Source organism: Podarcis filfolensis, assembly GCF_964270895.1.
Source record: "Podarcis filfolensis genome assembly, chromosome: 3".
Taxonomy (NCBI): domain Eukaryota; kingdom Metazoa; phylum Chordata; class Lepidosauria; order Squamata; family Lacertidae; genus Podarcis; species Podarcis filfolensis.
Window position 1 is genome coordinate 1,090,488 of NC_139606.1, and position 27,261 is coordinate 1,117,748.

General features: G+C 41.4%; 1 protein-coding gene across 1 annotated transcript; it reads left to right on the forward strand.

Moving 5' to 3' along the window:
- SPATS1 (spermatogenesis associated serine rich 1) lies at window positions 1-26,739 on the forward strand. Its single transcript, XM_083606762.1, has 7 exons — window positions 1-157; window positions 2,622-2,754; window positions 2,848-2,972; window positions 17,145-17,306; window positions 19,200-19,326; window positions 20,913-20,975; window positions 26,056-26,739. Exons 1-7 carry the CDS (start codon window positions 142-144, stop codon window positions 26,183-26,185), a joined length of 756 nt encoding a protein of 251 aa, XP_083462888.1. The 5' UTR covers window positions 1-141; the 3' UTR covers window positions 26,186-26,739.
- Window positions 26,740-27,261: the final 522 nt, after the last annotated feature.

Here is a 27,261-nt window from a genome sequence, read left to right on the forward strand (position 1 = left end):
CTTTTGTTTGCTTCTGTTTCCTTGGCACCCAGGCGACAGCAGGATGGCGGGCACAGATGGGGGTTTGTACTGAAACTCCCTGGTGCAAAGACCCCTGGGCCCTTGCAGCTTAGAGTCAAATGAGTGCAGAGCATAGCAAGCATGGGGAGGGCTGCTGGTAATGCATTGTGTCTCAGTCTAAGGCTAAATTTTGAATCAGAATGATTTTGTTGCCTGCCATTAGGACTTGGGAGGAGCCATAACTCAGCAGCAGAGCTCATGCTATGTATAGAAAGTCCCAGGTTTGAATCCAGCATTGCCAGGAAAGGCTGGGAATTACTCCTGCCTGAAACCCTGGAGAGCCGTGGCAGTCAGGGCAGACAGCCCTGGTCTGACTCAGCCTAAGGCAGCTTCCTGTGTTCCTGTGGCTTAATGTTTAATTGCTGCACTGCTGCATTTAATAAGTGAATTAAAATGAGAAATGCTCTGACTTGGAACGAGATATATTCCTCTGTGCTTGTGCCATCCGCAGGGAAGGGATTCACTGCCTTGTAGCTGTTCATTTTGTGATCATGTTATCAAAAACTCAAACTCTGTCGGCTGTGATTCCCATTTCATTACAACCTGGCTAATAAGTTAGGGATGCAGGTGGTGCTGTGGTTTAAATTGCTGAGCCCCTTGGGCTTGCCGATCGGAAGGTCAGCAATTTGAATCCCTGCGACAGGGTCGGCTCCTGTTGTTCTGTCCCAACTCCTGCCAACCTAGCAGTTTGAAAGTGTGCCAGTGCAAGTAGATAAAAAGGTATCGCTGCAGTGGGAAGGTAAACAGCGTTTCTGTCTTGGTGTCCTGTTGTGCCAGAAGCGGTTTAGTCCTGCTGGCCACAAGACCCGGAAAGTTGTCTGTGGACAAACACCGGCTCCCTTGGCCTGAAGCGAGATGAGCACCGCAACCCCATAGTCACCTTTGACTGGGCTTAACTGTCCAGGGGTCCTTTAACTTTACCTACCTTTTTTTACACCTTAAGTTGCCAGGCGAAAATGTTCCTCTTTAACCAGGCCTTTGACAGATTGTCGTCCAATGCCCTTTTAAAATGTGTTTATGGGAGGGGGATGTTGGCTTTTGTGTGTATGTGTGCTTGTTCTTTTTATTATGTATTTTGTGTTTTCATGTTGTTAACTGTCCCGAGATCTATGAATGAAGGGCAGTATACAAATTTAATAAATAAATAAACAGAAAGGAAAAGAGGCTAGCTAAAGCTGGAAAACAGGTATTTGGGCGGAGTCTGGAGTTATCCAAACCCCAAGCTGTCTGAAGGCAATCCAGTTTAGGGAAGGTTTTTTTAAATGTTTTATTATGTTTTTATATATGTTGGAAGCTGCCCAGAGTCGCTAGAGCAACCCAGTAAGATGTGTGGGGTATAATTAGTAAAATTATCATTATGGAATGAGACGTCCCTATTTTCATCGCAGAAATGTTGGAGGATATGTCACACATGGCAAAGAAAATTTGCTGGATGCTAAGGGACACAAGTCTCTTGTGCAATTAAAAGAAAGCAGAGCGCGTCATGAACCAATCAGAACAAAGGAGTGTCAAGGCCACACTACCCTTAGACCCCAATTCCAGAGGTACCTCATGCAGAGGCACAGAGGGGGAGGGCTTCCCCTGAGGGTCTTTTTGGTAGCAGTTCCCAGACTTTGGAGGCCAGGCCAGCTCCTTGGTCCTTCCACCTGCAGGGGAAGACAGTATTATTCTGGCAGGCTTTGGGGAACCAACAGATTTGAAGGAAAGGGCTTTGAATTGTGCTGTGCAGTTGTTACTCTCTGTATTTTATTGGTTTGTTTTGATATCATTTTAATTTTATTATAGTTTAATTACTTTTTAACTAATATATTGTATATGTTTTTAGCTGCCAGTAAGTAAGTAAGTGGGACACGGGTGGCGCTGTGGGTTAAACCACAGAGCCTAGGGCTTGCCAATCAGAAGGTCGGCTGTTCGAATCCCCGCTACGGGGTGAGCTCCCGTTGCTCAGTCCCTGCTCCTGCCAACCTAGCAGTTCAAAAGCACATCAAAGTGCAAGTAGATAAATAGGTACTGCTCTGGCGGGAAGGTAAACGGCGTTTCCCTGCGCTGCTCTGGTTCGCCAGAAGCGGCTTAGTCATGCTGGCCACATGACCCGGAAGCTGTATGCCGGCTCCCTCGGTCAGTAAAGCAAGATGAGCGCCGCAATCCCAGAGTTGGCCACGACTGGACCTAATGGCCAGGGGTCCCTTTACCTTTACCTTTACCTTTAGTAAGTAAATCCCATCTGGATTCCTTGAGGCTGATTTTATTATGTTAGCCCACAAAGTCATGTCCATCTGGATATGCGTAAACAGGTGTAAATAATTAGCCATTAGTAGCTGCCTCCATGTAAAGGGAAACATGTAGCCTTTTAACGTGAAGTACAACTCTAGTTCTGCAATTTGTCAAGGCAGGGCTAAAGAGTTGTAGTCTTGTATGCTTCCACAAAAGGGTGTTTTCTTCCTGCAAGTATAATACCAGGATCCTGCAAAGTCAGAAGTGTTTTTTTGTTTATTTGCCATGTGTCCAGGCATCTTCAGCTGACTTCAGAGGAAGTTTATTTATTGCTGCTTGCCTTCCAGAACTAAGCAACACAACAAAAAAATCCACTGAGCCCCAGAAACAAGACACAATATTAACATCCCTCCAGCATGATGGCAGGCAAGAAAATCCAGATGCATCCTGTAAGCCCTCCCAAGAAGCAGATCCCTCTGGGTAGGTTCCAGATGCATAAATATCCAGCCAGTATTGGTTTATTCTGACAACTAATAAGTAAGTGATCCTTTCCTTCCATTTTGTTTTTGTCAGGCATGATCCTTCTCAAAATTCCTCTTCTGCCTCTCCTAAGCATTCCAGTGAACCTCCACCTAAAGCAAATCTGGTAAAAGAAAGCGACCGATTTGCGGAGGTCCAACTGCAGAAGAAGTCCTCTCGTGAGTAACGCTGAAGAAATAGTCCCACGAAATGCTGCCAGTTTGCATGGAGGTTTCTGCCAAGGTCTCCAGACATAAAGCCACCCCAATGTGCACAAAGGTCCAAGCAGCTCACACGCAAAGGACTCCCCGATGGCACTGCGACACCCCTCTTTGCGGCTGCTCCACTGAGGCATTGCAGGGCCCCCGACTGCATTCCTAGCAGGCTGGAATGGCAAATACATTTGTCACCGGCTTCCTCCAGCATCTTGTGGAAGCCAAAACACAGGAGGCGACATGACCTGTTGGGGACAGCATTACAGTGCTGGCCTGTGTGGGAAATTGCTGGTGATTCAGGGTCCCTGATTCCATGTCTCCCCCTCGCAGAGAATTAATTCCTAGTTTACATCTTATTTGTTTCAGAAAATGTATACACCGCTTGATTGTAAGATACCTCAAAGTGTTTCTTTGTTCAGACAATAAAATCAAGAAAAAATCACAACCATACTTAAAGCCAAATCCAAATAACTTTCTTGTACTAGCCACTGGCCATGACAAATTGGATTTGGGCTTAAATCAGGGGTCCGCAACCTTGTTCAGCCGTGGGCCGGTCCACCGTTCCTCAGACCATGTGATGGGCCGGACTCTATTTTGAAAATAAATGAATGAATGGATCCCTAGGCCCCACAAATAACCCAGAGATGCATTTTAAATAAAAGCATACATTCTACTCATGTAAAAACACGCTGATTCCCGGACTGTCCACGGGCCGGATAGAGAAGGCGATTGGGCTGCATCCGACCCCCGGGCCTTAGGTTGCCTACCCCTGGCTTAAAGCCATACACTAGTTAATGTTATGTATTGAAGTTGAAAGCTACCTCAACTTTTTAAGTATCTGGGTCAGCTTGTCTAAACAATGATGTTTTTAGCAGGAGCCAAAACGAGTAACTGTACAGCAAACTCCCTCAACAGGCAGGGAGTTCCAGAGTGCAGCTGCTGCCATATGAAATACTGAGTTATTACAAATGCAGAACAGGTGTCATCTGGCACCTGTTTTAGTGCCAATTCTGCCAATCAAAGTGGCTGAGCGGGCACATGTAGAGTGAGGGGATCTCGAAGCTACACTGGTCCCAAGTTGTTAAGGACTTTACCTTGAATTTGGCCGAGTAGCAAATCAGCAGCCAGGGCAGCTCTCTGAGCACAGGTGACATATGCAGACAAGGCCTCTCTCCTATTAGCAATTGTGCTTCTGGATCAGGTGCAAGGGCAGCCCAACATGCAGTGCACTGCGGTAATCCAGTCTTGAAATAACCAGTGCATGAAGTACTGTTGTAAGACTTTCCGGGTCCAGGAATGGCCACAGCTGCCCAACCAGTTGCAGCTGATAAAAGGCTCTTCTACCCAATGTGGCTGCCTGAGTCTCCCGGGACAGAAATGGTGCCAGAAGCACCCCCCAAACTGCAACCCTGCCCAGGGCAGGCAACTGGCCAGTTTCTCAGACATGGGAGCTACTCAACCATTGTGTCTCTGTCTTGCAAGGATTCAAGCTCAGCTGGTTTTCCCTCATCCATTTCACCCCTGTGTCCAGGGAGTGCATGGTCTCTCCTGATTCAGGTGTGGGTCATCAGCAAACTGATGGCACCTCGCCCCCAAACTGCTAATGAAGCTCCCAGCAGCTTCATAAAGGTATTAAATAGCTGCTGAGAGGCCCTCTCCCAATGCCCCTCTCTGGACTTGGTCCTATAAGACCGTGGCCCCAATTCCCATGCCCTGGAGCAAGTAAAGGAGGAATCCATGGTCTTAGTATGGTTTGCCCACCTTCCTGAAAATGATATACAAGTGGTACCTAACACCATATTAATTGGCAAAGATGTCTAAATCAGCACCAGGTGTCTGTTGGAAGTGTAAAGAAGGTTTATTTTCCCACATGTGGTGGACATGTAAAGTGGCTAAAGACGTTTGGGAGATGATCTATAATGAGATAAAAAAGATACTTAATCTAACTGTCCCAAAAAGACCAGAGGCCTTTTTATTAGGGATAACTGGAACAGATGTTGCTCCAAAACAGGTGAATCTATTTCTTTATGCAATAACGGAAGCACAAATATTGTAAGCTCAAAAATGACGTGAAGAGGTGCTACCTACTAGAAAAGAATGGCAGCTGAAATTGACAGAATATGTAGAACTGGCAAGTTTGACTTGTTAAATTGGAGATCAAAAAGAGACAGACTTTAAGGAGGACTGGAATTTTTATTTTTTTTTTTTGCAGATAAATTTTTATTGGAATTTACACAAATAAACATATCGATATATACAAAGTTCATTTGAATAACTTATACATATTATGTCCACCAAATTATACAAAAAATAAACACCTTATTTTAGGCTCTATCGAGCCTTGGACTTCCCTCCACCCCTTTGGTAAGTGTCAAATCAATTCTATTGTCACGTAATTTATTTTTGATCTTAAATAGTAACCCCTTACTGTTAGAGTTGTTCTACCCCCGCTAGTGCCGTCTACCAATTAATTCCAATATACATCCAATATTTGTTCCAGTCGTCATGAAATTTCCGTTCATCTTGATCCCTTATCCTTGCTGTTATTCTAGCGAGCTCGGCATAATTTACCATTTTAACTTGCCATTCACTTATATTAGGTATAACTTCCGTTTTCCAGTTTTGTGCTAACATGATTCTTGCGGCTGTGGTAGCATAAAGGAATAATATCTTGTCTTCTTTTTTAATTTCTTTACCCATCATTCCTAACAGAAAAGCTTCGGGCTTTTTGGGAAACGTGTATTTAAAGATTTTTTTAAGTTCGTTGTATATTGATTCCCAAAAGCCTTTCACTTTGCTGCATGACCACCACATGTGGTAGAAATCACCTTCTACTTCTCCACATTTCCAGCATCTTTTGTTTTTTAACCTATACATCTTAGCCAATTTCACTGGGGTGAGATACCACCTATATATCATTTTCCATAAGTTTTCTCTCAATGCCGTACACGCCGTAAACTTCATGTTATTGTTCCATAATTCAATCCACCTTTCAAAATCAATATTATGTCCGACATCTATTGCCCATTTGGTCATTACCTCCTTCACCTCTTCGTCCTTTGTGTGCCACTCCAACAAGATATCATACATTCTAGACAGAGTTTTATTCTTGCCTTCAATAACTTCCACATTAAACTTAGATTTTTTGTCTTCAAATCCTAGTTTCTTTTTGTCTTCTTTTAACAGATCATTTACCTGATGGTATTGCAACCAACTAGTAAATAAATTTTTTATCTCATCATACGGTCTAAGTTTAATACCATGCTCTGTTTTCCTTGTAAGCTCTTCATACGTGGCATTTTTTCCTTCCATATTAATTTTTTTAATAGTTAACACCTCTATTGGTGAAATCCACCAAGGTGTCTTCCTTTCCAGAAGATTTTTATTTCTTTCCCATACTTGGTAGATTGGACCTCTGAAAATATGATTTAAAAAGCCTCGGATCCTCAAGGACCGGAGAACAAGGTACCACCCCAGAAAGAATAACCAGACCTATCCAGGATGTCTCTGCAGCTTTTGAGTTGGAACATAAATGGCTGTAACAGTCCCGAAAAAAGGTCTAAAATTTTTCATATTTTAAAAAAGGAACAATTGGACATTATATGCTTACAAGAAACGCATGTGATTAGGCTCCATAGAAAGGTGTTAATAAATAAAAGGCTTGGTCAAGAATTTATATCATCGGATACAGTTAAAAAGAGAGGTGTAGTGATCTATGCAAAAGAGAGCCTTTCACCAAAATTTCTCTTTAAAGACGAAAGTGGAAGAATCCTCGCAATAGAAATACAGTATCAAGGAGAAAAAATTTTGATATTAGGAATTTATGCTCCAAATGAAGGAAAATCGGATTTTTATAAGAAGTTGCACGAGATCATGCTGGACTATCTGGATTACAACAACGTCATCATGATGGGGGACATGAATGGGGTCGTATCAACAAATATGGATAAGTCACAGAACCAGAACATTACTAAAGAGGGAAGACTACCTAAGACCTTTTTTGAAATGACTGACAATATGGACTGGGTTGACATCTGGAGAGTTAGAAACCCCTTGGGAAGAGAAGGAACATTCTTTTCTGAAGCTCAACTGACTTGGACACGAATCGACCAAATATGGATAACTAGAAGTCTGGCACCTAAGGTGAGGAAGGTGGAAATCTGCCCCAAAACATGCTCCGACCATAACGCCTTGAGAATGGATATGACATTGATCCCAATCGGCTCCTTTAGATGGAAGATGAATGATGGCCTGTTTAGAGATCAAAGAATTGTAAAGAAGGCCCAAAAAACCTTAAAGGACTATTTTGAGATTAATTTGAACACTACGGTGGAAAAAAGAACTATCTGGGATGCAAGTAAAGCTGTGATGAGAGGGTTCTTGATCCAACAGAATTCCTTAAAGAAAAGACTGCAAAATGAAAAGAAAGATAAAATTCTGGAAAGTATCAAAGAGTTGGAGAAGAAGTTAAGATCTAACCCGAAGTCCCAACCGATTCTGAGAGAAATTAAACTTTATCAGGCGCAATATTCCAAGCTGATAAATCAGGAAATAGAATGGAAGATTAAAACAATGAAACAAAAAACTTTTGAATCGGCAAATAAATGTGGGAAACTGCTAGCTTGGCAGTTGAAAAGGAGACAAAGATTAAATACAGTAACAAACTTAGAGGTTGAAGGAAGGAACATTCAGAACCCGGGAGAGATTAGAAAGTGCTTCCAGAGGTATTTTAAAAAGTTATATACTCAAGGGCCACAAGATGAAATAGAGATTACACAATTTTTGGAGAGAAATGGATTAGCAAAGCTGTCAGAAGAAAACAGAACAATTTTAAATGGCAAAATAACACAACAAGAGATTGAACAGGCCATCCTGAGTCTGAAACAGGGCAAATCACCAGGGCCAGATGGACTGACCTCTAACTACTATAAGACATTGAAGGATTATTTGATACAACCTTTGTTGGAGGTCAGTAATGAAATAATGGAGGGGAAGAAGGCGCCTGAATCGTGGAAAGAAGCATTTATCACATTGATTCCAAAGTCAGAAACTGAAAAGACACAACTTAAGAATTACCGTCCCATCTCCCTTTTAAATGTGGATTACAAAATATTTGCAGATGTTTTGGCACGAAGATTTAAGAAAGTTTTAAGTGAGATAATCCATAAAGACCAGGCAGGCTTTCTCCCGGGCAGACATATGTTTACTAACACAAGGAACATTATAGACATATTGGAACTTTTACAAACAAACATAAACACCAAAGCAGCTTTAATTTTTATAGACGCGGAGAAAGCCTTTGACAACATTTCTTGGAAATTTATGAAGGGGAACTTAAAAGAAATGGGAGTGGGACGGGGGTTTGAGAACGGGATTGAGGCAATATATTCAGAACAAAAGGCTAAACTGATAGTTAACAATGTGGTTACAGAAGAGTTTAAAATTGAAAAAGGTACACGACAAGGCTGCCCGATTTCCCCATTACTGTTTATTTCGGTTCTGGAAGTGCTCCTGAATATGATTAGGGGGGACCGGTTGGTGGAAGGGATTCAGGTCGGAGCGAAACAATATAAACTTAAAGCTTTTGCAGATGACCTAGTTCTGACATTACAGGAGCCGGAGTCTAGTTTGAAAAGAGTACTACAACTGATTCAAAACTTTGGTCGAGTGGCAGGATTTAAGTTAAATAAGCAAAAAACTAAAGTTCTGGGGAAAAACATGACAGATATTGAGTTGGAACAGCTTCAGAAAGAGACAGAACTAAATGTGGTTAAAAAAGTTAAATACCTAGGGGTAAACATAACAGCAAAAAATCTGAGTTTATTTAAAGATAATTATGAAAAATGTTGGTCAGAGATTAAGAGAGACTTGGATAGTTGGTCAAGATTAAAACTTTCATTGCTAGGCCGAATAGCTGCCATCAAGATGAATGTATTGCCAAAAATGTTATTTTTATTTCAGACACTGCAGATTGTAGACAAGACAGAGTGCTTCCGGAAGTGGCAGAAAGATATCTCTAAATTTGTCTGGCAGGGCAAAAAGCCCAGAATCAAATTTAAAATATTAACAGATGCGAAAGAAAGAGGGGGCTTTGCCCTGCCAGACTTAAAGTTGTATTATGAAGCTGCAGCTTTCTGCTGGTTAAAAGATTGGTTACTTCTTGAAGATACGGATGTCTTGGATTTGGAAGGTTTTAATAATGCGTTTGGATGGCATGCATATTTATGGTATGATAAAGCTAAGATAAATAAGGCCTTCAAGAACCATATTGTCAGAAAATCAGTTTTTAATGTCTGGACAAAATATAAAGACTTACTGGAGAATAAAACTCCGAGGTGGCTGTCACCCCTGGAGGCTAAGGCTCGGAAAAGAGCCAATATGGAGGCCAATTGGCCAAAATATTGGGAGATAATAGAAAAGGATGGTGACAACTGGAAATTGCAGAGTTTAGAAAAGATGAGAGACAAAGTGCGAGACTGGTTACACTATGCTCAGATTAAAGAAGTGTTTAAAAACGACAAAAAGTTAGGATTCCAAGTGGAAAAGTCAAAGTTAGAAACTGAACTGTTAGAACCTAAGACTAAGGTACTTTCAAGAATGTATAACTTGCTGCTGAAATGGAACACACATGACGAAATGGTAAAATCAACAATGATAAAATGGGCGCAGGATATTGGGTATAATATTATGTTTGAAGATTGGGAAAGGTTGTGGACCTCTGGGCTGAACTTCACTGCATGTAATGCGTTGAAGGAAAATGTGATGAAAATGATGTATAGATGGTACATGACCCCTGTCAAACTGGCTAAAATATACCATTCGTCTGATAGCAAATGTTGGAAGTGTAAGGAAAATGAAGGAACATTTTTTCACCTCTGGTGGACCTGCCCTAGAGTGAAGGCCTTTTGGGAGAAAATATATAATGAATTAAAAAAGGTGTTTAAATACACCTTTACTAAGAAAGCAGAGGCCTTTCTCCTGGGTATTGTCGGCCAGAGTGTGTTAAAAGAGGACAGAACATTCTTTTTGTACGCAACAACAGCAGCAAGAATATTAATTGCCAAGAATTGGAAAACTCAGGAGCTACCCACTGTGGAAGAATGGCAGATGCAACTGATGGACTATATGCAACTAGCCGAGATGACCGGCAGAATTCGAGACCAGGGAGAAGAAAGGATGGAAGAAGACTGGAGGAAATTTAAGACTTATTTACAAAAATATTGTAATCTGGCTGAGTGCTGAATAGGATGCCAGTGCAGACAATTGTCTACCATTAAAATAGATTTAAAGTCGAATTATATGTCAAACCAAATTAAGATTATTAATTAAGATGAGTTAAATGATAATTTGCTTGAAAATAATTTAATAATGATGTAAGTGTATGCGGGAGGTGTGGGGGAGTCCCATGTAACAATTGAAAGATGTTAAATGGACAACGATAAGTGCTTATTTGATATATGTTTTATTTGAAAACTTTAATAAATATATTATAAAAAAAAAATAAAAAGCCTCTATGCACTTTTGCCTTTTCATACCACAGGTACGAGTGCCACCCGTACCTGTTGTCAAAGCCTTCCAAATCCAAGATGTCCCTATTTTCTAGTCTTATCCAATCTTTTAACCACAATAAACATGCCGCTTCATAATATAAAGTTAAATCCGGTAGGGAAAAGCCCCCTCTTTCCTTTCTGTCTACCAATATTTTCATTTTTATTCGCGGTCTTTTTCCCTGCCATATATATCTCGCCAAGGCTCTTTGCCACTCTTTACATTGCTTTACACCTTTAAGTATCGGAATATTTTGAAATAAGAATAACATTCTAGGCAGGACGTTCATTTTAATTACCGCTATCCTCCCCCAAAAAGACAATCTCATTCTCTCCCAAATTTCTAAATCCTTCCTAATCTTCTTCCAGGTGACCTCATAGTTGTCCTTATATAAGTTGATGTTCTTAACCGTAATCCATACTCCGAGATACTTTACCTTCTTTGCTGTCCTAATTCCCGACCTTTGTTCTAAATCTACAACATCTTCTTTAGTTAAGTTTTTTACCAGCATTTTGGTCTTGATCTTATTAACCTTAAGGCCTGACACAGCACCGAACTCTTCAAATTTTTGTAAAGCTTCTTTTACGCTATGTTTTGGATCTTCTAATGTTAATACAATGTCATCCGCAAAAGCCTTGATTTTATGTTCTTTCAATCCTACCTTAATTCCTTTCACCTCTGTTGCCTCCCTCAATCTCTTATTAAGTACTTCCAACACTGTTATAAATAATAGAGGAGACAAGGGGCAGCCTTGTCTGGTTCCTTTAGATATGTCAAAAAATTCTGACGTATTGTTTATTATAAGTTTTGCTTTTTGTTCATAATAGATAGCTTCTATACCTTTTCTAAATCTTTCTCCCATCCCCATCATTTTCATATTTTTCATCAGAAAACGCCAGGAGACGTTGTCGAATGCCTTTTCGGCATCGATAAATACCAATGCCGCCTGTTTATCTATTCTAGTATCCAAATATTCAATGATATCTATTACGTTTCTTACGTTATCCCTCAGTTGTCTCCCTGGTAGGAAGCCTGTTTGGTCTTTGTGAATTCTGTTGTTTAATACCCTTTTTAGTCTTTCTGCCATTACGTCCGCGAACAATTTATAATCGTTATTTAATAACGAAATCGGTCTATAATTCTTCACCTCCAAGGAGTCTACATCTTTTTTAGGTATTAATGTAATAAAGGCCTCCTTCCAGGTATTAGGAATCCTTCCCTCTTTTAGGATATTATTCATCACATCGCATAAAACTGGACATAGTTGGTCACTTAGTATTTTATAATATTTGGCCGGTAAGCCATCTGGCCCCGGCGCTTTTCCAATTTTCATCTTTTTTATGGCCTTCTTTATCTCCTCTTGTGTAATCAGCTGGTCTAATAATTCCTTTTCTTCAGTTGCGATCTGTTGCAAATGATGTTCTTGCAAGTAACGCTCTATTTCATAGTCTGTTTCGTTTCCTCTTTTATATAAGTCCTTATAATACTTCTGGAATAACCTTTTTATTTCTTTCGGGTCTTCCACTATCCTATCTCCCTCTCTTATCTTGCAAATCGTATTTTGTTTCGTCCTTTCTCTTAGTTGCCATGCCAAATATTTCCCTATTTTATTGGCTGATTCAAAATTCTTTTGTTTCATCATTTTAATTTTCCATTCTATTTCCTGATTGACTAACATGGAAAATTTGGCTTGTAATATTTTTATATTTTGCTTTATAGTCTCCTCCCCAGGTTTACTGACTAATTTTCTTTCATTTTCCATAAGTTGTATTAAGACCTCCTCCTTTTTTTTCTCTTTTTCTTTTTTCAAGTGACAATTTTTCTGAATTAGGAAGCCCCTCATTACTGCTTTTCCTGCGTCCCAAACCGTTTCTATCGCAGTTTCTTTGTTTAGGTTCCACTTAAAGTATTCTTCAATTGTTTCTTTTGCCTTATTTACTGTCTTTTGATCATTAAATAAATATTCGTTCATTCTCCATCTACCTACTGTAACATCTTTACCCTTTATCTCTATAAATACTGGGTTGTGGTCAGATAAAGTTTGCGGGAGAATTTCAGACTTAATTAGACTCTGTGTCAGTTCCTTCGAGATCCAAATATTATCTATTCTCCCCCAACTCTGGTTTGAATTTGAGAAAAAAGTGTACTGCTTTATAGTGGGGTTTTTAAATCTCCACGCATCTATTAGACCCACATTATCTACCAGATCGAAGAAAGTGCGCGGTAGTTTACCTTCTTTTGTCACTTGGATTTTTGTTGACCTGTCCAAATTTGGTGATACCACTCCGTTAAAGTCACCCATCAATATCATTTTTTGATCCATCCACTCTACTAACTTATTACCTAATTCAAGGTAAAAAGTTGACTTTTTTTCATTAGGTGCATATATTCCAACAACAATTATTTTTACTCCATGGAACACTATCTGTGCTACTATCAGTCTCCCTTGTTCATCTTTGTACAACAGTTTTGGATCAAGTTTTTCCTTTATATAAAGTACCACACCCCTTTTCTTAACCTTATCCGAAGCCACAAAGTCCAACCCCAGTCTCTTATTACTTAAAACTCTCTTATGTTTTTTCGTTACATGAGTCTCCTGTAGGCAGATTAAATCAAGGTTCTTTTTTAACAATATATGCATAATCTGGTTCCTTTTATTTTTATTATTTAACCCATTCACGTTCCAAGACAGTGTTTTTAAAGCCATCTGTTATGCAAAATTTCTCTAGTCTTTATTAAACCTACTGTTCTTTGTCTTCTTTTTCTTCCCTTTCCCTCTCTTCTGCTGAGTTTATTTCTTTCTCTTCCTCTTCACTCCCTCCGCCCCCACCCCCCTCCCCCAGCCGCTCCCCCACTTCCCCCCACCCCGCCATCCTTCCAAGTTCCTTCTCGTATCTTCTTGCAAATTTTTCAAGTTCTGAGGAGCTGGACAGTTTGAATCTTTTTTCCTTAAAATAGAATGAAATACCTTCCGGAAATTCCCATCTATATAAGATCCCGTTCTTCTTCAACTGATTAGTTAATTTCTTATAAATATCTCTCCTTCGAAGAAACCTCGAGGGGATCTCTTTAAATATGATAATTGAATTTCCTTCAATGTTTAACCTTTTACTATAATTCTGTTTCAGTATTTCGTTCCTTAAATCCAAGGAGTTAAACATGGCTAAAACGTCTCCTGGCAATTTTTTCCCTTTAACTTTAGCCGATTTTGTTTTTATCCGGAAGATATTTACTAGACAGTAGCTTATCTCTTCTTCCTTCCTATCTAGCCAAATTGCTAACTCTTTAACCATTTTAGATCTTATATTCTCATTTGGTTCCTCCGGAATCCCTCTAAATTTCAAGTTTGATTGGTTTTGTCTCATCTGAGTCATTGCCATGCTGTCCAGCAATTCTTCCTGCACTTTTGCTATCTCCTTAACTTCTATTTTAATCCTGTCCTGGTCCCTCTTACTATCTTTTGTTTCCTTTTGCACCCTTTTCATTGAGTCTTCAAGTGCTTTGGCTCTTACCGATAGATCTTTAACTTTCCCTGTCAATTCTCCCACCACCCCCTCCAATCTCTTATCCAAGGTATCCTGTACTTCCAATAGCTTTCTCTCAATGTACTGTTCATTATGTTTAAATTCTTTCCTTATTTCCGCCATTAAACTGTCATAGTCCTTAATTTCTTTCCCCTCTTTCCCATCTTCTTGTCTAGATGGCCTCCTTTCTGCTGGCGTTCCCACACCCTTTTTCATTTTGTATAACAACTTATTTTAGCTAATAATTAAAGTCTCTCCCCCCCCCTAGCAGTTTCTTGAGGAAGCTGCTGGGTTTCTCTATTCCTCCCGTTGATTTCTTAAATTCTTCTAGTGCTATTTCCTTTGTTTCCACACGGTGGCGCCTTATTACTCTTCCAAGTCTCTTTCTTTTCCGTGTGTTTCCTCAGCCGGGAGCCTCCCTCCCCACTATCCCAAGCAGCTATTCTTTTATATTCAGTAGTCACACTTTTTAGGGGGAAGAGCAGATACGCAAGATTAAACACAATCACAGAAAGAGAAAAACAAAAAGGAGCAGTAAGAAACAAAATAAAGGGGGGTGTATGTAGATCTTACGTCTCCAAAAATGACCGGAAACATACCCCTAAGGGGCAGGAAAAAAAATAAAGGAGATTAAAGGAAAGTAGGGGAGGAAAATGTAGGAGGGAAATGACTGCCAAAGTTATGGGTGCAAATGTAGAAAGTCCCAAATTAAAGCTCTGTCCTTTTTGGAAGAAGTATGGGGCGAGACTCAGTCCGAGGGCAGGCACAGGCGGGTGAAGCAGGGTCGAACCAAGGTATGTTCCCCGGAGAGAGACTTTCTGCATATCACGGAGAGTCCTGTTAGACTGTCCCAATCGCTTTTCTCTATAGCGATAGATCCCTCTAAAGTTTAACCTCCATATTCCTGCTTGAACAGTAATTTAGTTCTCTTTTTGAACAGGAAGAGATGGGGGGCGAAATGGCGCAGTAGATGCCGCTGTGTCTAACCGGTGATACTTATCCACAACTCCCCTCCTCCTGTTTCCGTTAAATTTTCAGACCATAAAACTGGCTTAGATGTTTACCAGCCTCTGTCCTTTTTAATACAAAGTAATAAATGAAAAGGGTAACTAAAGCAGCATTTGCGTGCTATTCAAATCAGTCCCCATTCAAATGCAGCAGGCAGCGTAGTTAGGTGTAAGAAATCCGCTGATATGCTCCCAAACCGTTCGCTAGCACAACGCTCTCCGACCAGGTGAAGCAGAAAATTTCCTTTTCCTACTCTTTAGTCCATTTAAGTATTTCAAAATTACTTTTGCCTCAGACACTCTTACTTTGTATCTGAGGTCTTTCCTCTACACCCACTTAGCGGCAACTTTCTTACTTTCTTACTTTCTCTCTCCCAGTCTTCCGCTATACTCCATTTTCTCTTACCGCCGGTAATGGATTCCTTCTCCTTCGCCCCGTTGTTCTTTTCCGCTGAGTTCTTTAGTTAAACTTTAATTGCACCTTTTCACCTCTGTAGCTTGCATTGTTTTTCCAATATTTTCCTTAGTCACTATTTCCCAGCATTTTTAACTGCTGTCGGAGGTTCGCCGCTTTCACACGGAGCCTGAGGCTTCACAACATGGAGACTGTTACTTCCCCTTCACGCTGCTGCTCCAGCCCTGTTAAACGCCGGCAACACAGGCGAGCACAGGCAGCTTCGCTGGGTACTCTGTCCCCCAGGATAATCCTCCCGAGGTTTTAGGGTTCACGGAGCCTTCGTAACCCCTCTAGACCTCCATGTTGTTCGAGACCCCCCCGGAGGGTAGCCTCGCGCTCCTTCTCGTGGCTGCGGCGTCCCGGAGGACTGGAAAATGTTTGTGGATTATTTAAAAGCTCATTCAATCAATTTTATTGTTTATAGCCAAAGGCCTTTACAATAGATGACAAAGGAAACTTTCATCTAAAATCGTACAACACAACCTGTAACAATTTACAACATAAAAATAAATTCACAAATTTGGCCACATGGTGCGTCTACACCTCCATCGTTTTACCCAGACACTGAGGTCCAGAGCTGAGGGCCTTCTGGCGGTTTCCTCCCTGCGAGAAGCCAAGTTACAGGGGACCAGGCAGAGGGCCTTCTTGGTGGTGGCGCCCACCCTGTGGAACTCCCTCCCACCAGATGTCAAAGAGAACAACAACTACCAGACTTTTAGAAGACATCTGAAGGCAGCCCTGTTTAGGGAACCTTTTAATGTTTGATGCATTACTGTATTTTAATATTTTGTTGGAAGCCACCCAGAGTGGCTGGGGAAGCCCAGCCAGATGGGCGGGGTATAAATAAATTATTGTTGTTGTTGTTGTTGTTGTTATATTAATATAAATGTTTAACTGCTATGAGTTCAACGGGCACTTCCTATGTGGATTGACCTGGAAGCCAATTAAGAATCAGAAATATAAATTTCCCTCTAGGCGTTGTGTATAGGGGGCAAATCAGCAGAAAAGTATGTGATGTCGTCTACCTCATGGCAACCATGTATACATTTGCAATAGATTACTGAAAAACTCCATGGAAACCTGATAAAACGCAAGTAGGATTTGAGAAAAGACAGCAGTGTAAAGTACAGCCGTACCTTGGTTCTCGAACAGAATGCGTTCTGGGAGTCTGTTCGACTCCTGGAACTGTTCAAAAACCAAGGCACAGCTTCTGATTGGCTGCAGGAGCATCTTGTAGCCAATCGGAAGCCACAGAAGCCACGCTGGATATTCTGCTTCCAAAAATTGTTCGAAAACCAATACACTCACTTCCGGGTTTTGACTGTTTGGGAGCCGATTTGTTCGGGAGCGAAGGCGTTTGAGATCCAAGGTATGATGGAGGGATTTTTTAGGAAGAAGTGAAGACTTAGAATAATTATAATACGCAGCAGGAGTTGGAATTTTGGGGGAACCATGGAAGGATGGAGGGGAAGTCCTAGGCTGAATGACTAAATGTTGAATTTGAAATGTTGTTGAATTATTCTTTATTTTTCAAATTACTATAAATAGATAAAAAGAAAAGAAAGCTCAGCCATTCTTACAATTTCTCTCTCTTCTTTAGGAGATAATGAGAATTCAGATACAGAATGGACATTTTATCCAAGTTCCTTTGGTCACACTTATCACACGGGGAAAAAGTGTTTCTTTGAGGGTGTACACCTCAGAAACAAAACCACAACATCTGAAAGGACAGTGGAAATGTGCTTTGGAAAGAAGAAATATGGTAACACCACAGAAACCTCTTTTAATTCTTTATCTTAATATCTTAAAGTTTTCGGCTGCCAAAACTATGAGGTTCAGTTCTCATGTTTTCATCCACATTTTCCAAGGTGGAATCAGCCACATGTGAGTTTTGTCTCCTTTTCATTTTTCAATGTATAGGTCACTCAACTTTTTTCAGGCCAAAAACTGCACTGAGGTCAAGTCTCTGTGAGCTACAGCTGAAAGTGGGGATGTCAAAGTGTGTGTGCCCCAAATTTGCCATTTTAAAAAAGGAGGAATGAGGGGAGGGGTGTCACAAAACATTTTGGCATCACCAAATTGCATCAGGGCCCCACAAGAGTGGTCTGTAAATATAGATAGATAATTTAAAACATTTCAAATGGTACCATTTTGGGGCTCCTTGGGAAGCCACAAAGCTGACTGGCATTACAGTGTGCATGTGCGGGGGGTGGGGTGGGTGGGTGCCATTACACACACACACACACACACACACACACACACACACACACACACACATGTATATAACCTCTGGAATCACAGTATCGCAATGGGAGATGTGGGAACAATGAGAATTTTTTAAAAAAAATAGTTTAAAACTTTTTAGTGATTTTTAAACGGGGTTGGAAGTGAACACCCACCCACATCCATTTGACAGCATATTGTCACCGCTGTGGATCCACCGGAGCACTCAACATTTGTTAGAATAAAGCCATCTTCAAATGAGAAATGTTGATGGTTCAGGGGCCACAACATCTCTTAGGGGCCTGGGTGCCACCTTCAAGTCCTTGGTTAGTCACCCCTGGTATAGATGATTATCATTTTTTCCCATATCTATAGCCTTGCCCCCTGCCTCCAAGGCTCTGAAAATCTGTTGCTCTTTTAACATTGCTTTTTGTTTATTCATGTTATTTTAAATTTTGTTTTCAGTTGTGTGAGGTGCTTTATACTCTGTGAAAATGGGGGTATAGATATGTTAATGCTTTGGCTTGAATATTTTTATGATCAAGAAGGCGGGCCTGAAATGTTTACTGAAAGGTTCCCGAAAACCTGCCACTTTTTGTCTAGTTCCGTGTTATTCCTTGCCCTGATTGGATGCAGATCCAATGCCACCAAGGTATCAAAGGCCACTAAGAGATCACACAAGAGCAACTGCCTGGTCCCCCCCGACCCTCTCCTAGAGAAGGACATCATGCATCATGGGTCAGAATTGTAGTATTTCAAGAGTGTGACTGTGGACTCATCTACACAGCTGCAAATAAAACATTTTAAATGTGTTGTAAAGTACAATATACAAATGTGACACTAGATAGCGACAGTGGCCTATGCCAAATTCAATGTATTTTTCAAAACTTTTTTTTAAAAAAACATTTTCACAGCTTTTTTATATGTGTGTAGACTTCACCATAATCCGGTACTGCAGATGATTCTATTTAAAATTTAAGAAAGTGGTTTTAGGTTTATAGTGGCATTTGTTGTTTAGTCGTCTTAGTCGTGCTCGACACTCCATGAGCCTATGAACCAGAGCATGCCTTGGAAACTCACTTTCTTCTCAAAGTGTCTCCTTTTTTATGTCCATGGAGTTTTCTTGGCAAAATACTGGAGTGGTTTGCCAGTTCCTTCTCCAGGTGGGTCACATTTAGTCTAAACTCTCGGCTATGACCTGTCCGTCTTGGGTGGCCCTGCACAGCATGGCTCACAGCTTCTTGGGGTTATTCAAGCCCCTTCGCCACAACAAGGCAGTGATCCATGAAGGGGTTATAGTGGCATACATAGCTTTAAATTAATGTTATCTATGTGCGTGACTCAAATGGATCTTTTTCTACGGTTCAAATGGTAGAAACTAAACTTTTGTCCCCAGTGTCCTATCTAGTTGTGTTTTTGTTTGTCATCACAGTGACTGAAGATGCCTCCAGAAATGGTATTCCGTTGGTGACACTGGGAGACCACCCTTATGCCTATCCAGAACAAAGCATAGACTTCCACAAACTGGGACCAACCCTGCCTCCAGTGAACTTTGGGAGGCAAGTTCCACACTCAGCCCTGTGATGGCTGATGATAACAGTGATCATCACATTCCACATTTAAAGTGACACAATTAAGCAATAAATCTCTCTAAACAATATACAGTCGTACCTTGGTTCTCAAACGCCTTGTGACTCAAACATTTCGGCTCCAGAAGTGAGTGTTCCAGTTTGCTAACGTTCTTTGGAAGCCGAACATCCAACGCAGCTTCCGACTGAGTGCAGGAAGCTCCTGCAGCCAATCAGCAGCTGCGCTTTGGTTTTTGAACGTTTTTAGAAGTCAAACGGACTTCCGGAATGGATTCCATTCGACAACCAAGGTATGACCGTACACACATTAATAAAAAGTCATATACAAAACTACAAATGCAATAAGATACAGCACCTGAGTCCAACATGACTAAAATATTGATCTCAATAAAATGACATAATTCTAAGACTCCTAATTGTTCCTTGGCTGCTGAATCCCTTCCTGTCCAGCACATGGTGACGCACAGTGTCAGGTGTGCATTTGCAACCCAAATTGGGACCCATGCCAGCTGTAACTATGGCTGCAGCATGGAGGTTCCCCACCTTGATCTAGACTTTCTTCAAGTCTCTCCCCTTTGTTACTACTGCTTCACCATCCTTTTTGTTTAGACAAATATCTGTATCTTCCACCTTGGAAAACACAGTGCTTGTTTTTCATGCCAACCTTTTATACTCAGCCTATGCCTCTAAGTGGGCCTCAACTACAGAGCAGGCAAGAGGTCACTGGAGTGCAACCCCACCACATATCATACTTTATGACCTACATCCCTATTAAGGCCCAAGCTATTGTTTTGAATCCTTTATTTTAGACCCTGTTCAGCATAGCAAAGGTTTCATTTCAAAAATGCATAGCTTAATGTTAGATGCTAATACACAAGTTTTCATAAACTTAAGGTTACAGTGGGAAGAGGATCTTGGAGAGGAAATTACAGCTTGATAATGGAATAAAATATTGCCAGACTGGTCCTGTAAATCTTTGTCTTCCCAAAGGAGACACACAGATCTGTCTTTACATTGTTTAACGCAGATTTTCTGCCATCAGCATGACAGTTGTCTTATGGGCATTAACTTGTGCCTTTTGTGTCACTGTTGGCCATCAAAACCCTTTAAGAAGCTAGAGATTTTGCGATAATGACGTTTGATGTGGCTGCTAGGATTTATGCTATTGTTTTGCTATTTTCAAGAGAGATTTCTAAAAAACAACCTTCAGTCTTTCTAAGTACATATATTGTGAGAAATATTTGATGTCTATGGTGACCTGTATGTGACTTTCTGGAACCAAAGCAAAAAGCCATAGATTTATATAGAGAAATTTCCAAACTTGTAGAAGCTCAGAGGCAATTTTTACAAGTGAACTCATTTTATTGTCAAGAAAAAACAAATCCATATATCTTCTATAGTCTTGAACAAGAAATGTGGGTTCTATTATTGAAAGAACTTGCACCTCATAGCAACTGCATTAGGATTTTGCACATGTAATGCCAAACCAAATCAAATCAAAATCAATGATGTGTCTGTTCCCTAAGTCCAAATGGCTTTTGTTTTCTTTTTAATAGTTCCAAGTATATAAAGCAGTCAGATACGTTTATTCCTCTCCAGCACTTGCCAGGAGTTCCTTGGTATGTATCTAGTATTTCATTTAATACTCGGCCATTGTATGCTTTTATTGTGTTATGCTTTAAAACAAACAAAGTAATCCTACCCTTGGAGAACAGGGAAGGATATGCCAATTTCAGTTCTCTCTGTTTCTCATTTTTCATTCAGCGCTTTATGTTAATTTATCCTAAGAAACACAGTTTCATATGCAGTTTCAACTAATATACACATTTTCACAAGCAATTCCTCCTAATATAATGCATGGGTTGGTTGGAGAATTGCAAAATTTGGGTAATTGGAAAGTGTGAATTCAGTAGATTCACCTTTAAATGCAAACTTTAGCCTCCGCTAGAGAGCAGCAAGGGAAATTGATATGCCACTGTCCTGGTTCAGAGTTTATCTGTAGAACTAAGTCACAGAGTGTCAGAGCTACCCTAGGTCCCAGCTCACAAAGGACCAACACTGCTTCGTTCTTAAGTATAAAAGTCTTTATTGAAGTTCAGTTTCACTTCCAGAGCCGCAGCGCGCAGCTCCACGTCTCAAGTGTCAGACCGCTGTTGCTCCGTCTGAGTCTCCTCCCCCTTGACACCAATTTAAGATTCTAGCCTTGCTCCACCTTCTCCGCTGCTCCTTCCTCCTCTGGGTCCGCCTGCCCGCCGGGGTTCCGCCCTTTCTAGCCTCCTCTGACGCTGATTCCCCTGAGCCGTCTCCCTCCCTCCGGCGGGCTTTAGGAGCTGGTTCCCCATCCGGGTCTCCTGCTGTTCCGCGCGCCTGCACATTTGAACTTGGCGCGCGCGCCCAGCCAGCAGCTTTCCTCCTGACCGTTCCACTGCTGCTGTCACTGCTTCCCCCTTCGGGGGGGCTAGCTGCAACTGACCTCCCCTCCGTTGGAGGCGTGGTCAGCCCTGACTCCCTCTCTGGAGGAGACACTGCCCCTGACACATGTGACTCTTCCCCCCCACTACGCTCTGGTGGGGAAACTGGTCCCGATCCTCCACTGCTGCTTTGGGGTTCCCCTCTGGCTCCTTGTTTCTGGTGCGTCCCCCCTGGGACCCCCCTTGCCCTGACCATCGGCGCCCCCTTCTGGGAATCTTCTGATTCGCTGGAGAAGCTCATGGAATCTCTCGGGCCACTGTCATACTCCCCTACGCTGCCCTCGGATTCTTCCCCTTCGCTCTCCCAATCCTCTCTCCCCAGTGCTCCTGCTCCTGATTCCCTGACACAGAGCATCCAGCTTATGCTTTCAGGGGCTTTTGGTGAAGCACTTAAGAGACACTTGCAACTCTAGTAAATAGATTTTTTAAGAGCTTATTTTAAGCATGACATGAAGAGGTCAAGCCAGCTGTTAATCTTGCAACGAAAAACTAAGAAAGTAACTATTTACTTTTTGTGTACTGTATGTGATTCAGTTGGTGATTTATTTATATCTTGAAGTCCAACTAACAAAGGAAATTAGCAAAAGTATTAAAAGCAAGTATTCAGTATCCTAAAACCAAAAACTAGTGTATTAAAACCTAGTATTCAACAGCCAGATAGAAGGACCAGCAATTGCATTCCCAGTCGCAGTGCCCCCCTGCTCTCATTCCAAGGCAAAGTCTGAGAGTACAGACTCAGGCAGACAACGATCTGGAATTCAAATGGTCACAACTTTATCAATTACATGTGTTGGTGGAACCTAGGCTCAGGCATGGGGTATCTTTCAGCAGACGGGGGTGGGGTGTGTGGCAGCAGTTGGAGATGGGTGTCCCAGAGTGACTTTGGGTGGTGTGTGGCTCCTCATCTGATACACCAGCCATGCAATGAGCTCAGCACCACTTTGCTTCACAACGCCTCAGGCAGGATGCCAGGACCCGCTAGGATTCTTCATGCAAGATGAAGGCCTTTCTTGTAGGAAATGATGCATGATGAATTAATGTGTCTGTTTTGCCACAGAAAAAAACAACAATAGGAAGCCACACTTGGTAGAGGCACTCTGTGGGATTGTTGTAAAATACTTGTGTTAATCACATACACCTGACAAACTAACAAAACTAACTTTTTGTTAGGCTATTTTGTTTCATGTGAAATGGCCCGAGGAAACACTTCTCCAATCCTGAAACAGCTGGAATAGAATAGAATAGAATCTGACCTTGGAGTTATGAGGTTTTATAAATTTTAGAGTGTAAAAGAGATGAGGGTATATTTCATGGTTCTATTTCCTTCATTTTAGTTTCCAATTCTTTTAGTTTCCATTGTGCAAGCTAGAAAACTGTAGCTTTACCTCCCTCCTGTGGTGGCTTTGCAGCTTATAGCGAGAATATAAAAGGGAGAGCACCCACAAAGAATTTAGGCTTGTATAAAGAGGCTTTTAAAATATATAATCCTTCTTTGCCTAAAACTGCCTTTGATTGACTTGAATATACAATGGATTTCTCCTTTGATTGACAGATCATGTTGGAGACGAGCACAAAATGTTAGTGTAAGGTCATTTGCATTTTTGAAACCTTTAACTCTGCTGTGCTGCACAAATGCCTCTTGCACAGGCCTCATGAAATCCTCTCTACATTCACTTAGGGTTATATGGATGTGCCTCAAGTGGTTCCAAAATTCATTCCCACTTCCATCTGGTGTTTTCCAATCTGCTGCAGTTTTATTTTTTACAAGTCTGTCTTCTGTTTTTTTGTCTGATATATGGAGTTTTTAAAAAATGTATACCATAAACTACAATACATGCATATTGCTCAGTCATCAAGAGATACTTGCAAATCAATCAGTTTTCCTGTGTGCTCCCTTGCACACTTAATGAATTTCCAAAGAGGTAGCCTTGATAGTCTTTTGCAGCAAAAGCAACAGTTCCCCAGTCCTTTGAGGTCTGATTGCTCAGCCTGGGGTGCTTTGGGAGGAAGTGTGGGATGTAAATGGATAATAATAATAATGACCACCACCCTCCTCTTCCTCCTCCTCCTCCTATGCTCTTCCTCCGAAAAGACCTTCTCCATACTAATTAGGGCACCCAAAAGCAGAATCCTAACGCTCAGAAGCAAATCCTGCTGAATTCAAGATGAGTCCAGTTAAGTCATCAGTTCAGACACTAAAATATACCATTGATACAACCTGTGGACTTGGATACTCATTTTGCAGATTTAGTAAATGTGGAACTCTGGGGTAGAATAGATGCTGAATAAGTGGCAAGGGTTGTATTTTCACCAGGAGAGACCAATAGGGCCAAGAGCTTCTAGAGGAGTTACTGTGTCTTAGGATGTTGTGGCTCTCAAAGGGTCTGCCGCTTCTTGGTCTGCCACTCTTTATGGGAGTTACTTGGTATACTAATGATAGTAAATCATGATATGACAGTAATGATAGTAAACAGTAAACTGTAGATTAACTACAGTTTCTGTGAACATCCAGGTTTCGTGCATAGCAACTATATGGCCTGCAGAAATTCTGCTTGTACTACTTTGCACTTGCCTCTGCCATTTGCGAAGCAGCAACTTCAGGCTTGTCCTGACTCACAACGCTGCATCCTTCCTTCATTTTCCTGAATTCCTGTATTCTTGTTTCTATAAGCTTTTGTTCTACTGTTTCACTAGCTTTGTGTTGTATTTTTGACTTTTGACCTTTTACTTTGTATCTTTGCTCAGTCTCTTTATGATATCATCGTGCATTGTGGCCAAAGTCATTTTGAAGGAACCGAAACGTTCTTCCTCAGCCTCATTAGGGAATGGCTGTAGCTCAGAAGGAGCCAAGGTTTTCTCTTTCTGCAGTCTGACTGCTAATGGATCTATTGCCATACTGGATTCCAAGAAAACTGGTGGAACACTAGGACCTAGAGCAGGCTTCTTTTGGGGCATCTGACCAAGTTTAATAGCTCCTAGTGATTCTGTCACCATCTCAGCCGAGGGATTAGATCTGCAAATATCAGGTTACTCCCTTTGCTCAGGCTTTGTGGGGATTGAGCACGGCTGACTTTCCAGCTGAGAGGAACTGATGACGTAAACATTAAGCAGTGAAGGTTGATCAGTTGTACTGGCAACATTGCCTTTTTTATCAGGGTGGGAGGACTGCAAATATTCCAGTCATTCTGCTTCTGCTCCCACATAATCCAAATCTGTGGGTAAATCTAATGATGGATAGAACTTACTTTCAAGCAACATTTGCCACTCTTTGGCATTGACCTTCTCTTTCTTTACTCCTCCTCACTTTTCACCTATGGAGAATTGGTCAGTCCTGGGCTATCTCCATAAAGTCAGGGCAGCAGCTTCTTTCGAAGATCCAGATGGTCTGACATCATTTTTCCAGGTGGAAAAAAATTAAGTACCTTCCTTGTTTGGTGGAATACCCTGGGCTCTTGCTCCCCTTGCAGAGATCTGAAGCTTCAAACCACATGCAAAAAGCAGCAGGTCTGTAGCTCTTGCCCTTCAGATTGCACCAAAGGCCCCTGCCTTTGACATGAGGGAAGGGAGGGGACAAACAGCCTCAAGGAGCTTAGGCAGCAGTCCCAGGTGAAAAACATGTCTAAAGTAGAACTAGAGATGAGATTTCTCTAATACTGCTATCCCAAGTAGACAAAGCACAAATTTCTGAGCTTGTAATGCCTGTCTGCTTTTTGGGGTGAGTTTTATGAGTTTTATGTGCATTTCGGGACGCGGGTGGCACTGTGGGGTAAACCACAGAGCCTAGGACTTGCCAATCAGAAGGTCGGCGGTTCAAATCCTCGCCACGGGGTGAGCTCCCCTTGCTCGGTCCCTGCTCCTGCCAACCTAGCAGTTCGAAAACACAAAGTGCAAGTAGATAAATAGGCAGCACTTCGACGGGAAGGTAAACGGTGTTTCCATGCGCTGCTCTGGTTCGCCAGAAGCGGCTTAGTCATGCTGGCCACATGACCCGGAAGCTGTATGCCGGCTCCCTTGGCCAATAAAGTGAGATGAGCGCTGCAACCCCAGAGTCAACTGCAACTGGACTTAATGGTCAGGGGTCCCTTTACCTTTACCTTTACATGTGTATTTACATGCCAAGGAGCATGACCTTTGGGTGCACAGCTTTGAATTTACTCTGTTGTGACAGTGAAACTCTACAATTAATTGGTGTGTTTTTTATCTCCCCCATCGTGGCCTCCTGCTCTAGCATTCCTTTCCACATAAAGGAGAAGCAGCAAGAATTAGAAAGGGAAAAAATGGAAGTGAAACGCCTGGACATTTGGAAGCCCGCTCCATCTCTGCTGCAGTCTTTGTTTACAACTGGACTGACGAAATGATCAACTTTTCTGGTTGCATGTCATAAGGTCCCTGGGAATATATCTGCTAACAATTTATTGTTCTAGAACAATTGTCATTATTTGTAGAAGGTGCTTATGCCCAGGTACAGGTTTCTTTAAAAATGAAATTAGACGTTAGCCATTTTAGTATAAATCACGTTACTTTCTTGAAACTATTAGTCTGCATTCACAAATGAAAATAATACATTTTACACTTGCTCAGTGGTACTTTCATCTAGTCAAAGTTAATATGTTCTAAGGCTGAACCTAGGCTTTAAATTAGATGCCAGGAGTTTAGATGCCAACAGTTTGCATAGCAGATTTGCATACAACTCTTGTATGGAAAGTGGACATGGAACAGAGACTTTAGAGTTGGAAGGAACTCATTCTCTTCTGATAATTTCAGCCAAGGATTTTCAGCCACTTGAGATGTGATATCCTCTCATGGTCATTCTAGGTAATGGTTGCTGGGCTGAGAAGCTGCAGAGATCCAAGCACCATGAGACTTTCTTTAAAAAAAGAAACCTTCAATAAATGCATACGATTAAAAATCAGAGCCTTAGTCATTTCATACAGTTATTAAGGAAAGTAATTGACAACTCCATCCAACACCCACCCTTCCCAGAATACCTGAGAGGTGGTCCCTGCTGCGTTGAAAGAGCCAGTGATGTAGCAGCTCCTAAAGAAACTGGCTCTGGACCCGTTTGGACTGAAGCAGCTATTGAGAAGCTAGAAATACCCACTTTGGGGGAAACTGGTGGAGAGCGCTGTGGTAGGACAGCTACAAACATTCTTTTTTTAAAAATATAATTTTTATTAACAGGCCAATCAAATCACATTAGTTCCAAATTATACAGCCAGATTTTTTTAATTTTTGTTGGGGGTACCCATACTACAAGCTCCGAAAGGGGTCCAAACATCACTCTTGCTGCTGCTTTAATTAAACAGTTCTATCCAGTTCTGTCCAGATAGTCTCTTTGTTATTTTCCTCATCTTCTTGTTGTTATCATATATTCCTTTCTTTGTGATCTCTGATAATCTTCACAAGCGGGTTAAAAACAAACATCTCCTGTGTG